Source organism: Amphiura filiformis, chromosome 15 (assembly GCF_039555335.1).
Source record: "Amphiura filiformis chromosome 15, Afil_fr2py, whole genome shotgun sequence".
In the NCBI taxonomy this organism is placed as follows: domain Eukaryota; kingdom Metazoa; phylum Echinodermata; class Ophiuroidea; order Amphilepidida; family Amphiuridae; genus Amphiura; species Amphiura filiformis.
Window position 1 is genome coordinate 23,623,395 of NC_092642.1, and position 16,813 is coordinate 23,640,207.

Genomic DNA, 16,813 nt, shown 5'->3' on the forward strand with positions numbered 1-16,813 from the left:
CTAGCTTTGAAGTTCAGCGTGTGGTGCGTTGGGTTAGTGTGGTTTCTTGTCAGTACATAAAAGATTTACCTCTTAATTATAGGTTAATGAACGAGTATTACTTGTTGGGAGAGAAATTAGACAAAATAATGCACGCGCGCTGATGTTGATGCGTCTAATGCACGAGCCCCGAAGGGGGGAGTGCATTAGACGCATCAACATCAGCGCAGTACGCGGAGTGCAATTAGACACAATCAATGCATGGTTTGGATTTTTCTAACGATTGCTCTGCGCTATCTAAGAGTGTATGAAGACCGTGTATTGGTATAGAATGGTATCCGCAGTTGGGCGCAATGCTTACGCTAGTTGTGCGTTGCGTAATGCTGACTGGCGCACCCTTATGTGAATTTACGCGAGAGTGAGTTGGGACTTTATCGACGCGCGCAGTAACAAAAGCCGAATAACTTCCGTCTTATATAAGTTTATAACTTAGGCCAATTGTTCACTATACTAGCCTTTTTCAAAGATCCTTCGCAGTTTTTTCCCGACCTCGTACTCTCGCGTACAATCGCTCCTATGTCACGCGATGCTACGGAAATTGATCGGCGAATGAGGTGCTGATGTGATGGTGACGTAACCAATTAGAACCGACTTCATGTATACGCCATAGCCCTAAACTGAGCCAATTCGAGATCGGATACAAACTGCGAAGGAATTTTGCAATCGACAGTAAATAAATAAAACTGAAGTCGTGCAATCCCATATTGATTTCGTGTTTCCTCGTGTTATACATTTTTATTGAAGGTGATGCTTTATGCGATCATAAATGTGCAAAAGATGATGAGCTGAACCGTGGTATAAATCGTCCACCATATCAATTCATTGATGGAACCCAGTGCTGGGATGATGAAGATGCTGATTCACACATCATCAAATTATGTTTCGCTGGATACTGTATGGTAAGTCAGGTTACACATTTGCCCGTTTGGATTACTTTTGTAAAGGTCGCTGCTACCGAAGAAGCATTCGTCAATTAGAACTGCAGTATACAATGAATTTTTAAAGTTATACTCTCTTATGTTACACAAAAAGCTATAAAGAGAGTGACAGCTAAAATGAAGAAAGCTTTTCTTTTTCCCCAACATTTCAGAATTATACTGATGGATTAATGATATTATTAAACCATAATGAAAATTATAACTCAACAAGCGATCTGAGACTTACAAGAACCAATTTGGGAAGTTGTAATCCAGCGAGAACCTTTAGAAACACCGGTTCTCGGGTTCTTGTCGGATTTGAATGAATCCCAGCAGTTTTCCAGTAAAACCGACCCAAAATTTGCTCACCCTCTAAATGTTAACCGCCACTGACCCAACACCCCGCAACCGCACTCACTCACTGTCACCCCTATCATTCTCCCACATACCCGGTCCCTGTATATATCCACCTATAATTGAAGACCGAATTAAAAAGACTTTGCGTATGCCGTTCAGTCAACCAGACCAAAAATGCCGTACTGCGCAGGTCAGCGACCAATCACGTCGCGCCTTTGCTCTGACGTCAGACGCAAACTAGTCTTTTTAATTCGGTCTTCAATTATACCTACTTTATCTCATCCACAGGTAATTCAAAATCGTAGAGAGCTTGCGATGATCGTACGCCCGTATATCTATCATTTCTATTCAAAATCGTTCTCGACGCGAGGTCGCGTACTTAGCTACATTTGATGAGTTTGCACGTACAACGTGAGCGTGGAGACAATGTTGAAAATGCACCAAATGGTTCCATTTAACAATATATTAAAAACAGTCATGGACAATGAACATACGAAGGAAAGTCTGCTATTGATAATTTTTGATCGTAAAAATTTGACTTCAGTCATAAGCGCAGTTCATACGTAGAGATTGTCCATTGAAATGCGTGTGAGATTGGCCGAATAAGAATTAAATTATTGCGAGGTGCCTTTTTGATACAAACGTACTTGGCATTAGCTATTCTACCGAAATATTGGGTTTTTTCCAAACAATCAATTATAAGCCGCATGATCACAGAACTGTGCGCATGATAGACCTGTTTTAAAATCAAATGAGGCCAAACTAACAAAGGGACCTATTGACTTTAAAAGTTGAGTGCCTCCGGGGGAAAATAACGAATTAAATATATATAATATCTTACTCCAGGAGTTCGGATGTGATGGGAAAAGACACTCCAATCTTGTATTTGATTCTTGTGGTGTGTGTGGAGGTGACGGTTCGTCATGTCAAAAAATTGAAAATAGCTTCTCTGGTGGAGATCGCAAGGGTAGGTTACTTTAATATCAAGCATGTGTTAACTTTTCAATAAATCTTAGTGACATCAATATCATGAAAAAGCATATTTTCCTAAACCACTTTTGTAACAGAAGAGATGGGTGTAATACTTTTCCCTGTATTCTCTAAGTTGATATACAAATATAAACACCAATATCCATTACTCATAGAATGTCGACTCATTTGTACATTACTCATATAATGTAGATTCTCAAGTATCCATTACTCACATAATTTAGAATTTCAAGTATCCATTACTCACATAATGTAGATTCTCAAGTATCCATTACTCACACAATGTAGATGTTCAAGTATCTATTACTCATATAATGTAGAATCTCAAGTATCCATACTCACAAAGTGTAGATTGTCAAGTATCCATTACTCACAAGGTGTAGATTATCAAGTATCCATTGCTCACAAAATAAAGATTGTCAAGTATCCATAGCCCACAAAATGTAGATTCTCAAGTATCCATTACTCACATAATATAGATTCTCAAGTATTCATTACCCACGTATTGTAGATTCTCAAGTATCCATTACTCACATAATGTAGATTCTCAAGTATTCATTACTCACATAATGTAGATTCTTAAGTATCCATTACTCACATAATGTAGATTCTCAAGTATCCATTACTCACAAAATGTAGATTCTCAAGTATCTATCCATTACTCACATTATGTAGATTCTCAAGCATCCATTACTAACAAAATGTAGATTCTCAAGTATCCATTACTCACAAAGTGTAGCTTCTCAAGTATACATTACCCACATAATGTGGATTCTCAAATATCCAATACTCACCTAATGTAGATTCTTAAGTATCTATTATTCACACAATGTAGATTCTCATGTATCCATTACTCACATAATGTAGATTCTAAAGTATCCATTACTCACAAAATGTAGATTCTTAAGTACCCATTACTCACAAAGTGTAGATTCTCAAGTATCAATTACCCATATAGTGTAGATTCTCAAGTATCCATTACTCACATAATGTAGATTCTCAAGTATCCATTACTCACATAATGTAGATTCTCAAGAATCGATACTCACAAAATGTAGAATCTCAAGTATCCATTACCCACGTAATGTAGATTCTCAAGTATATATTACTCACATAATATAGATTCTCAAGTATCCATTACCCACATAATGTAGATTCTCAAGTATCCATTACTCACATAATGTAGATTCTCAAGTATCCATTCCTTGCATAATGTAGATTCTCAAGTATCCATTACTCACATAATGTAGATTTTCAAGTAGCCATTACTCACATAATATAGATTCTCAAGTATCCATTACCCACGTATTGTAGATTCTCAAGTATTCATTACTCACATTTTAGATTCTCAAGTATCCATTACTTACAAAATGTCGATTGTCAAGTATCCATTGCCCACAAAATATAGATTCTCAAGTATCCATTACCCACATAATGTAGATTCTTAAGTATCCATTACACACAAAATGTAGATTCTAAAGTATCCATTACTCACATAATATAGATTCTAAAGTATCCATTACTCACATGATGTAGATTCTCAAGTATTCATTACTCACATTTTAGATTCTCAAGTATCCATTACTTACAAAATGTCGATTGTCAAGTATCCATTGCCCACAAAATGTAGATTCTCAATTATCCATTGCTCATATAATGTAGATTCTTAAGTATTCATTAATCACAAAATGTAGATTCTCAAGTAGCCATTACTCACATAATATAGATTCTTAAGTATCCATTACCCACGTATTGTAGATTCTCAAGTATCTATTATTCACATAATGTAGATTCTCAAGTATCTATTATTCACATAATGTAGATTCTCAAGTATCTATTATTCACATAATGTAGATTCTCAAGTATCCATTACCTACAAAATGTGGATTGTCAAGTATCTATTGCCCATAAAATGTAGATTCTCAAGTATCCATTACTTACAAAATGTAGATTCTCAATTATCCATTACTCACATGATGTAGATTCTCAAGTATCCATTACTCACATAATGTAGATTCTTCAGTATCCATTACTCACATAATGTAGATTCTCAAGTATCCATTACTCACATAATGCAGATTCTCAAGTATCCATTACATAATGTAGATTCTCAAGTATCCATTACTCACAAAATGTAGATTCTCAAGAATCTATTACTCACATAATGTAGATTATCAAGTACTTAGTATCCATAACCCACAAAATGTAGATTCAAGTATATATAAAGTATATATTACTCACAAAGTGTACATTCTCAAGTATCCAATACTCATAAAATATAGATTCTCAAGTATCCATCACTCACATAATGTAGATTCTCAAGTATCAATTACTCACATAATGTAGAATTTCAAGTATTCATTACTCACATAATGTAGATTCTCAAGTATCCATTATACACAAAATGTAGATTCTCAAGTATCCATTACTCACATAATGTAGATTTTCAAGTAGCCATTACTCACATAATATAGATTCTCAAGTATCCATTACCCACGTATTGTAGATTCTCAAGTATTCATTACTCACATTTTAGATTCTCAAGTATCCATTACTTAAAAAATGTCGATTGCCAAGTGTCCATTGCTCACAAAATGTAGATTCTCAAGTATCGATTACCCACATAATGTAGATTCTAAAGTATCCATTACTCACATAATGTAGATTCTCAATTATCCATTACACACAAAATGTAGATTCTCAAGTAGCCATTACTCACATAATATAGATTCTCAAGTATCCATTACCCACGTATTGTAGATACGTATCTATTACGTATACCCACGTATCTATTATTCACATAATGTAGATTCTCAAGTATCCATTAATTACAAAATGTGGATTGTCAAGTATCCATAACCCACAAAATGTAGATTCTCAATTATCCATTACTCACATAATGTAGATTCTTAAGTATCTTTAAGTATCCATTACTTACATAATGTAGATTTTCAAGTATCCATTACCCACAAAAATGTAGATTCTCAATTATCGATTACTCACATAATGTAGATTCTCAAGTATCCATTACTCACATAATGTAGATTCTTAAGTATCTTTAAGTATCCATTACTCACATAATGTAGATTCTTAAGTATCCATTACTCACATAATTTAGATTTTCAAGTATCCATTACCCACATAATGTAGATTCTCAATTATCCATTACTCACATAATGTAGATTCTCAAGTATCCATTACCCACATGATGTAGATTCTCAAGTATCCATTACTCAAAAATGTACATTCTCAAGTATCCATTACTCACAAAGTGTAGATTCTCAAGTATCCATTACTCACAAAGTGTAGATTCTCAAGTATCCATTGCTTACATAATGTAGATTCTCAAGTATCCATTACTCACAAAATGTAGATTCTCAAGTATCCATTACTCACATAATGTAGATTCTCAAGTATCCATTACTCACAAAGTGTAGATTCTCAAGTATCCATTACCCACACAATGTAGATTCTCAAGTATTCAATACCCACATAATGTAGATTCTTAAGTATCCAACACTCTCACTCTCCTACATACCTATTTGACTCCTTTCGTAATGCAGAGATATAATATAACATTTTGCTTTCTTTGTTTATTTCAAGATGAATATGTTACCTTCTTGACCCTACCTATTGGCGCAACCAACCTCCGTATAACGAATACCAACCCACATTTTACTTTTATGAGTAAGTCAAATTTATTCCTCATCCGTACAAATCTTCTATACTTAATAGGATTACTTATCATCAGTGGGCCTTGCCTCAGTGTCGCATTCAACAATGTTAGCGTTTTAACCATGCATCATGTGCAAGTACGATCTTATAATATAAAGTTGGTAACTTCAGTCCTGATTTTTTTTTTTTGGTGTGATAACGTTGACACGTTTCCGGTTTCCCAACTTGGAATCAGCTAATTTGGTTGTGTTTGTATAGGTCAATAGAGCAGTTTTGACATGACATTTGGTCCCACATAGAACGTTCAACGGTCAAGTGGGGTTTCTATCGCTTTACTTTGTTATTTCAGCTGATAATTGAAAGAAACTCTTCCAGACAGTTATTACTTATAATTATTTCAGCATTTTTGGTACATTATGGTGGATGTTACAATCTAAGTGCGGATATGTGTGCGCCAGGTTCACTGCACCTAGCCTAGCTGATGCGATTTGATTGTGATGATCCACCATTGCAGCGAAATTACAGCGCTTTGAATCTGTCAAGATCTGGAAAAGGCGCTATATAAATCCGAAATTTATTTATTTATTTATTTACTAGCGGGAGTTGAGTAAACGGGAGCGGTTATTAAACGGGAGTGTTTAGTAAACGGGAGTAAACGGTGATGATAATCATGCTGTCTTGGTGTAGATTATTCATCCAGCAATAATCAGATGTTGATAATCATGTCAGCTCCTGTCATGTGAAGAAGTTAAACTTTTATTTAAGTGAATATCCAGATCTGTGATAATGTTGTTATACTCACTCAATCCCTCAGATTTATTTTGCAAATCTGTCACCCAATGACCCCTTTTTTCACCAGCTTACACCCAATGACCCCCTCTTTTTTAAATAGAAATTTACACCAAATCTTCAAATATTTTATGCGCTTCGCCCGCATTGTGAACAAATTTTTGTAGCAATTTTAGTTTCAAAAAGGCAAATTTTCACAAAACGTTACCCAGAAAGTTATGTTTTACGGTTAATGGCACTGAATTTGAGCGTTCTCACACATTTTTTTGGAGGCCCCCACTACTGAATAACCCCCTTTTTGACCATAATCGCCTTCGATAGACCCCTAGTGTCATACTCTGGTAGGGACAGGTACGTTACTTTCATAGTACCCCCCCCCCTTCCTGCGCACCCTCCATCAGACACCCTCCCTCCACGTATTGATAAGAAGCTTGTTTTGGACATCCGATAACAACTATTATAGTGTCAAAGTGGTCGCGAAATAGCTTCAATTCGGTCTTTATTTTGAATTTTTTTTCAAATAGGGCCTACTTAGGGGGCCACATCCCCCCTGGGTATTAAGAAGTGTCCGTTTTTGCTTCTGCTTCGGACAGCTGTACACGATGATAACAATATTAGTGTCAAAATGGTGCTTCAATTGAGCCTTTATTTTGATTTTTTTTTTCAAATACTCAACCCTCCCCCCTTGATACCCCCTGCGTATAAAGAGGTGTCCGTTTTGGCTTCTGTTTTGGACACCTGGTACACTTTAAAGCAATGAAAAAACAAAAATGGTCCCCGAAATGGCTTCAATTAGGCCTAGGCCTTTATTTTGATCAAGTGTTCAATTCTGAGTGGACACCACCCCCCTCCTCAGACCATCAGACAACCTATAAACCCAGACGCAGTACGTGTCAGGGTGCGTGACTCGCCACTAATCGCGCACGTGCATTTGACGCGTTTTTGGTCATGACCTGAGCCGCAAGGTTATTGACCTCAACGGCCTATCAACCGACCTTTTTTTTTGTTATTTCCATAGTGATTGAATAGTTTTGCAAAAATGAACCTCAGATGGTTTAATGGCAATATGTATCCGATCAATGTACGAATAAATCAGAGCTGAAAGTGAAATCATCTCTGAGTCTATTCGCGAACAAGATTTAGCGACTTCCTTTTATTTATATAGATTTATTTATTTATTTATTTATTTATTTATTTATTTATTTATTTATTTATTTATTTATTCTATAAACACTGAAATGCGTTTCGCCGCGCTGCGACGCATCGATCCGATATTTCGGATATAGATAGGTGTCGGGAAAAGCATGTTGACCGGGTGGTTTTAAAGGTCATCGGAGGTCAAGTTCAAAGGTCAAAATTTCAAACTTTGTCCGATCAGGCCCAAACTTGGTGGGTGTAATCCTTGATACGAGGGGAATGTATGCCCCCCCCAAAAAAACCGCGGTCAGCCGAGGTCAAAGGTCATTACGGAGGGATCAAATTTCAAGCTTTGCCCGATCGGGATCAAACTTTCTGGGTGGAATCCTTGATACGAGAGGAATATATGCCGTAAATAAAATCGAGGTCAACCGAGGTCAAAGGTCATTACGGAGGGTTCAAATTTCAAACCTTGTCCGATCGGGCTCAAACTTGGTGAGTGGAATCCTTTATACGAGGGGAATATATGCGCGAAATAAAATCACGGTCAACCGAGGTCAAAGGTCATCACGGAGGGTTGAAATTTCAATTTTTGTCCGATTAGGCTCAAATTTGGTGGGTGGAATCTTCGATATGAGGGGAACACGTACAACATATAATCAAGGTCAACCAAGTTCAAAGGTCATCCAGGGGCTACATTTTAATATCACGGGAGCATAAACAAAATCAAACCAAGGTCACTCGAGGGTGAAGGTCAAATGGGGTCAGTATGCCCAATTGGGCTTAAAAGTAGTAAAAAGAATGACGGGAACATGTCAAAAATTCCAAAGGGGTCATCAGGGGTCAAATAGCATCGCTATCAGTAACTCACACAGCAACGGGTGAACTAGTGTTATAAACAGTTTCGTGCAAAGACCACTTCCTGCCCTTCGATGACATTTTTTGTTGGCGCTGACGTACCCAGGCTGGTAGTTTGTAATTTATCGTAAGGTGGAAGAGACGCTCAGAAATATCTTATTCCACCGTAAGAACATAACATCAACTCGAATTTTTAATTTTGCAATGAGATTCTGCATTATCATAGTTTGTTATAGTTTGAAATACTTCACTCAATTGGATGTTATTTTTTATTTGTTTTATTATTTTGGTTTATACTCTACCCCTATACTTATATTATTTTTCGTTTGTGTAGTGGCAAAAGTGGGTGGCATTCGTGTTTTAAAAGGCAATTCTACTGTCACTGATCGATATAGTGCTGATGACATGATCATACGCCGCAACAAAAACAGGTTGGAAGAAACCATAGCCGTGGATGGGCCAACTACAGAACTTGTTGAATTTGAAGTTTATCTCCGGTATGACCCTAACAAATATGGCAACGTGAACCCTATGATACAGTATCAGTATTACGTACCTGAAACAGGTAATGCCCTTATTGTATATACTTCTGAATTGAACCGTTATTGTAAAAGACCCTGAAAAGATGAAATGGCTAATTATTACAATCATCACAAAGATGTCGTTGGCTGTTTCAGCTACCTAAATGATTGCATGAAGCTTCAAGTCATGTGATACATCCATAGTGTTCAAGATGACCCCATGTGGCAGTTATATTTCAGATGAAGCCTTCTTGCCCAACTTTCGACACATGCCTTGCAGGAACTTACATCGGTCCTATCAATCTGGAAGACAATTAAAGAACAGCATCTTCAGAACAAGTATCTTTACCCCAAAATTATGGGATATCGTATTAGTGTAAAAATAAAAAAGCGCCGTGATTTATAGTGCGCTACGCACAGACACAACGTTGATCAACAAGCCTCAGCACACTTTATAGCTGACCACTCCGGCCTTATGTTACTCCAATAATTTAAACAAAAACACAGGAACTTCAGCTAAGAAGCGCACACCTTACACATTCCACAATGTCGTACGGGTTACAACGAGACAATTGGCAGTAAGTTCCTTGTCCAGAAGGATTTCAAGCTAATATTTACACGAGAGCATGCTAACCACCGCCGAAGAGCCATTGAGCTAACTTGACTAACTATGAGTCTGATCCCCTAAGATGGTGTGACTATGAGCCCGACTAACTATGAGTCCGACCCCTCAGATAGGGGTGTTTGGTACCAGTTGGGATGGGAGTGGGGCAATGCAGCACTGTTACCATAGGTAGTTGACCTCATGGGCTACACAAAAATGCCTGATAGCAATTCAACCGGAGTAGCTTTTTGCGAGGAAAAGTCATCGAATAGGGTCTAATTTCAAAATTGCTAAAATTGTGTTAAATATCAGTCCAATATATTTCTCTAGTCATAGAGATTTTAAAAATGTATAGTTTGACTTATCTAGGACGTACCTTTATTGAGTTATTACCAAAAAGGTCAAATGTCGCGTTTTTGGCTCTATGAGGTCAAAAAACACCAAAGTACTCCTGATATTGACAAAAGAGGTGTCAAAATGTCGTTTTGATAAAACAATTCAAATAAGGACCGGATTGCCCAGGATGTTTCGTTATCTACGTAATGCATCAAAATAGTTCAAGAGCAATAGGCCTATTTTTTGTGTAAAGTTCGATGACCTTTTCCAGCCAGAAACAACTCCGACTCAATTGCTTTTGTGTAGCCCATGATGTCAACTACCTATCCTAAAGGTGCAGCTTTGCCCCCCCCCGTACCTACACAAACCCCGGGCTCGCCTACTATTCGCCGTAGAAGTGATTAACTACCATAGCAATAGATGAATACAGCTTTTGAATATATCGCGATACCTCTGCGTTGAACCACAGATGTCAAAGAACCTTGATAATGACCCGAATCGTAATTCTATAGAATATTCATATCATGATGATCACTCGCACCTGTAACATTTGAACGTGCTTGTAGTGCAAGGCGATATATTCAAAAATTGTATTCACCTATTGCTATGGTAGTTAGTCCTGTTACATCAGCACTTCTTCAGCGAATATGAGATTTGTATTATAACACAGCAGTGTCCGTCAAAACTCAGATGTTTCTAGAATGCTTTTAGAATATTGTTTAAATTTTTATTTTATGTTATTCGTGTGGCTAATTGGCAATATGAAAAACGATTGATAAGTTAAAAGAACTATCATCGGTTTATTGTGTGTATTAATAATTATTATATGTATTAATTTGTTTAATTGATTAGGGCCAGGGCCTATAGGGCCAGGGCCTACAGTGCCTGTAAGCTGTGATGGGATAACGACAGAACTAGTACCTGCAGTCGATGGAAAAATTACTCGATTTGGACCCACACCCAACGGCCGCATATGCAAACATGCGATTGTAGCACCCCCTGGAAAAGATGTAGTCGCCTTTGTTTCTTTGGTCAACATAGATTGCTCACAAGGTATGAAATAATGCCGATGATTCCGATTGCAGCGTTTGCGAGTTATGCATGATTATGTGTATTACTGCTCCATATGCCATTCGGTCGTTTCAAGTTATGAGTTTCAGGATTGTTTGTGGTCACGTGGTTTCTTATTATCCTGCCAAAGATCCTCACTGACGTCATTACCTATGCGATATCATATTTTATTTTTCAAATTTGAAGACAGATTTGGACAAAATTACAAATTTGTGGTCTTAAAATTACTGCCCGGTAGGCTGTTCGAATATTCAGTCTATCACAATAACTTCAATAAGGCAATGTTTATTTTTCATTTGATTTTTTACGATCTATCAAAGGTTTCGTTAACAAAGGATACCTAGCAGGGATATTTGGTGTATAATTTTTTATTTTTACTTGAAACATTTCCAACAGGTGAATTCGTTTTAATACGGGACATTGACGATTACTACAATCCGTATCGATACTGTGGCGACAATCCATGGCTACGGCCCAAACGTGAGGTGTTAGCGGACAAAGTTCTGTGGATTGAACATAAGGCTACCAAGGCTGGTCATGGGTATGAAGCTTTATACCACAATTCGTACAATTCGCCCGATGATACGAGTAAGGGTAGACAGAATAATGTCAGTGATAAACTTTTGCTTCTATTTATATATTCAAACATCAGTTTATCTCAGATTAATATATTATTTACGTTATTGTAGTTTGCCAAAGTTTCGTTCATAGTTACTATTTACATGTCGTCTGATGAAAATTAACTATGAAAAAAAAAACCCAGAATATTATGATTTTTTTTTGTTACTTATATATTGGGGAGAATTTTTCTTCTTGAAAATAAATGGTCATTATTCAAAGTGTAGTTATGATAAGTATATTCATCTATAATCAATCATTTTGTCTGTTATGTAGAATGTAACCAAATTTACACCGATCAAAAGGGATCCTGAAGAGCCCAAACTACCCCAACAAGTACCCAGCGAATGCCCGATGTCAAACTACCATTGTTGTACCTCCCGGTAATAAAATCCGATTGAATTTTCGTGTATTTCGATTGGAAGATGCAGAATCAGATGGTGACTGTCGGAAGGATAGTTTAGAGGTAAATGGACCATGTGTCCCGGGCCATATGTCCAACTTGAAATTGGACGTACTCATGGAATATTTTGGAGAAAGCCGCGAAAATTACTGACAATTTCAAAATACTAAATTCATAAAACATCATAGGCGGATAGAATGTTAAAAGATGAGGTCTTATTTTCATCCGAGATTATCTTGTATGTAATGGATTACATTAAGTTGTTCATGAATATCGTGTGTAATGTATACGTTTATTAACGGTTGTCATTACAGGTCGTTGATTACATAGCAGCCGACGGACCTAAGACCATGAGCTACTGTGGCTTGCAGGAACAACAGAAATGGACATCACGAAGCAATGTGGTTCAACTCAATTTCGTTACCAATTCAAAAATCCAGTACAAGGGATATAAGATTAAGTACAAAATGATATAAAATATTTCGCACAGCTTTGTAAGCGCAATTTCGCATCACCTTTCTGCTGACATGTGTGTACTTTGTTGCAATTGTAAGGGATGCATATCAGATATTATCAGTTATTTACTGTTAACTGATTATAGCTAATTATGATTAGAGCCTACTTTAATTTGGTGTAGTTGGGAGTATAGTGTAGCAGACGAGAGTTAAGTCTTAAAATTTCGTAAATAATATCAAGGTTGAATTTTCCTTCAAAACTAATTCATCTTCATTATCATGATTATCATAATTATACCTCAGCACATAAAGTTTCGCCTTTCCTACGAAACCGCAAATGTCAGGTTAAATTTAATGTTGTTCCGATCGGGCTGGAAAAGGTGAATATTTAGGTATAATATTAGTTTACAAATATTTCTGTTTCCTTGCCATTGATATATTAAATTAACCGTAATTTTTAATGTATAATCTACTGGGAATACGAAAGGTGGTGGGCAGAAACTTTTCAGCTTCTGCCACCTTGTGGGCCGTCGAAATCAAGCATCATCGAAAGAAAAATGAAAAAATAACATTAATTTCTGTAACCGTTTAAAAGTTGTGTACAAGAGTTGATTGGTATACTGAGAAGGGAGGAGGGCTAGGAAGAGGAGTTGTCCAGGTGATTTACCAACCAGTGAATCTTACCACTTTGGCTCAAAATACCGGGACAAAATTGGTCAAATTTGCAATATGCTTCATCCAGTCCGCCTACTTGAGCCTAAAATTGTATGTGCTTTTGTCCCGGTAAACTTATTCTGAGCGAGTCAGCGGGACATATTTGCAATGTTTCCCCTTGGAAATTTCGACCAGACGCCATTGATATACAAGGGGTTGACCTTTAACCCCATATTACACGGGGTTACGTTAATTATTTTCTTTATGATCACAAAAAGACTGTATATCTGTTTTTCACATGTATTATTTTTGACAAAAACAAGGCTTTTCTCTTCTAATATTTTGATATTGCATTAAATAAAAGCAGAAGTTTAAATTTAAGAAGTCTCGCCCGTTCTGTTGACTGTAATTCCCAAACATTAAAAATGGAGATTCCCTAGAGAATATCCCGTTCATTGGAGATTAATATTATCAATAATAAGTCACATCAATTATTAAAGTATTTTAGCCCCTTCGTACATACTGTGTACAATTGTACACATGGACTTCTATTGCTCCCTGTATACCAGGGGAAGCTTATTACTGCAAACAAACACCATGTGCACAATTGTGCATTCATATGCTATCCTCCAGTGCAGAGCGCCCTCGCCTAACTGAATGTCACTTTTCATAATCTAAGAGGGCATCACCCACTACAGCACGTTGCCAGAAGACATGTCCTTTTCCGTTTTAATTTTATATGAAATATCATTATGGACAAGCTAAATTCTAGTCAGGGGGTTAGTGTAAGACCTGTAGAAAACATGGAACACTATTTTTGATCAAATACTTCAAACATATGTGGTGTAGATTTTTTTTTAATGGTGTGTACAATTGTACACAGTGTGTCTCACCTTGTAAATATAAGACTAATATATTGTGTTCAGTTGTACACAGTGTGACTAATCTTATCAATATATAGGAGTTATTTTGTATACTTTGTACATCATTATAAGTTATTTTTAACTCTTTTGTCAATACTTCCATTCAGTTTATAATTTGCTCTGGATGCATTTTTTGGAAAAACCACTATGTAGGCCTATTATTACAGAGATAGTTAGGAGTAACTGGTCGTTGATGGGCCCGAAAATGGATCGTGTAGAGTGGAGTAACAAAATTAGTCTCAGAAATTAAGTTTATTAAGTGTGATGTCTTTTTCGTTCTCTCCAAAGACAAGAACTGTTTATTAGCATTTTATACCAAATTAATGAGAGTTAAGAGCCTACAGATACGGACGTATTACTAGTACTAGAAGTTTTGGATGAGAAAACGGACATTTAGATGAGAAACGGCCAAAATGGCTAGAATTTAAATTTTCTCATCCTTTTGGATGAGAAACTTCCTGGTGTGTGTGTCAATCATTATTGTCTTATTAAAACTGGTGAGAAATTGCTAATCCCCGCTGAGCTCAAATAAACATTATTATTTTCTCATCCAAAAGAATCAGAAAATTAAATTCTAGCCATTTTGGCCGTTTCTCATCAAAATGTCCGTTTTCTCATCCAAAACTTCCACTAGTGTATGAAGGCAACAGAAAAAAGAAACAAAGGGTTCAAGTTTGTTGCTTCACATATGTTACCAAGTTTTACTGCCATTACTTAGTCATAATGTGTACAATTATATCCAAAAAAATCATTGTAAACGTCGTCACTTAGTCACAATGTGTACAATTGTACACATGTCCTAATTTGCATAATTGATGAGGTAATTATTATTTTTTTAGTTTTTCACAAATTACTATCCAAAATAGTTATAATAAGTATAAAAAATATTTTTTTATCGAGCCGTCTTCCTTCGTGTCCGAAGGGGCTAAATTAGTCAAATTGTCATTTTCAACGTACGCATGTGTCGATCATTGTTTGATTCGTACCAATTATCACTAAGCTATACCAGCTATACACTTGGGCAGTATTTGTATCATTTTAAAAGTAATTAAGGACATCATTTAATTTTTTCGACATTTTTAGAGTGGTGTTGCTTCCCTTCAGGTCCTAAAGGTGTTAAAGTTCAAAGTCGTCCCGTTACACCAAAGTTTAATGAAATGTTTCTGATTTTTTTCCAGTGGCAGACCCAGGACCTGCTGTGTCTTAATGTCCAAAACTAGATATTATTTACTATTATAGATTCTCGGTGAGACATTTTTAACAACATATGCCTTCATTTCAATTTACAAGACCCGCCTGTTTTGCGAGATATTGCAGTGTCTATAAGCGATTGATATTTTTTTTATTATGTTAATAACGTTGCGTAATCTAGTATGTGAAATAATGTATACATGTGTGATTTGAAAGACAATGGTACATTCTTTTTGTGATCATTAAAATTATTCAATCAAAATAAACCATAGGGGGCTAAAGGTCGACTTTCATTACAAACTGACCACACATCGTAATTATGACATTGTTGTACACTTTCTTAAATCAACAACATAAGGACACAAAAAATAAATTTGGTAAAAAGCAAATTCTAGCCTCCTTAATTTACTGAATTTCAACCCTTTTTTTGCCAAACCTTTCAAACAAAGAAATCAATAAAGAACCCATTTTTTTCATACCAGTATTTTTGTACAAGGCCAATCACACAATTTTTACTGACCATGTGACACCAAAACGGTTAACAGATTGACAGATCTAGTGTGGTAACTCATTAAGTACTGTCAAGTAACTGTCTTGTAACATCTCAATCTGTCATAGGACGAATTCAAAATAGACACACATCAATAACGACCACACAGTACAGATAAATACGTACCGATGTTTTAATGAAGCACGGATGATCTGTTATTTTTGAGAATAGTTTTACCACGGTCAAAAATGGATTTTCTTTATACTTTCATATTTGATGGACCTTGACCTCAAACTAACACACATGGGATAAATTCCGAAAAAATATCACCGTTGCCATGGTAACAGGCACATTTCAATTTTAGGCCTACTTTCACAATCTTTGCATTTTTCAGCAGTCAAATTGTCAAGTTTTGAAGCCAGTGTTACTAATATACACAATATATATATATTTTTTTCTTTATAAGGTATGACTAGGGCAAACCTTAGATGCCGCATTGAAAGTATAAAAATAATCACCAGATGTCAGGGTGGGTTATACCATTTATTTGAAATAGGGGTGTTTTTCAATTTTTTCAAAGTATGAAAATATACCAACTTTGTATAGCTCATAAACCATATGGTAGTGTTCTGATTTCAACATCGACCACAGCATGTTGAGATGATACATTGGTCTTATGAAAAGTTACATTTGAGCTTGGGGAAAACACATCTGTATATACAGTGTTGCCAGACATTTTCCTATTTTTCGATATTCAACACAAATCTCACCTTAAGTTAATTGCT

The 16,813-nt window shown here is 36.1% G+C and overlaps 1 protein-coding gene across 1 annotated transcript in view; it reads left to right on the forward strand.

Moving 5' to 3' along the window:
* LOC140170820 (A disintegrin and metalloproteinase with thrombospondin motifs 13-like) overlaps nt 1–11,983 on the forward strand; it is a 78,532-nt gene extending 66,549 nt beyond the window's left edge. The window contains exons 9-13 of the mRNA XM_072194038.1: nt 2,160–2,280; nt 5,907–5,990; nt 9,097–9,327; nt 11,076–11,276; nt 11,691–11,983. Of these exons, the coding sequence (XP_072050139.1) occupies nt 2,160–2,280; nt 5,907–5,990; nt 9,097–9,327; nt 11,076–11,276; nt 11,691–11,983 (930 nt within the window). The remainder of the gene's footprint in view (nt 1–2,159; nt 2,281–5,906; nt 5,991–9,096; nt 9,328–11,075; nt 11,277–11,690) is intronic.
* Nucleotides 11,984–16,813: the final 4,830 nt, after the last annotated feature.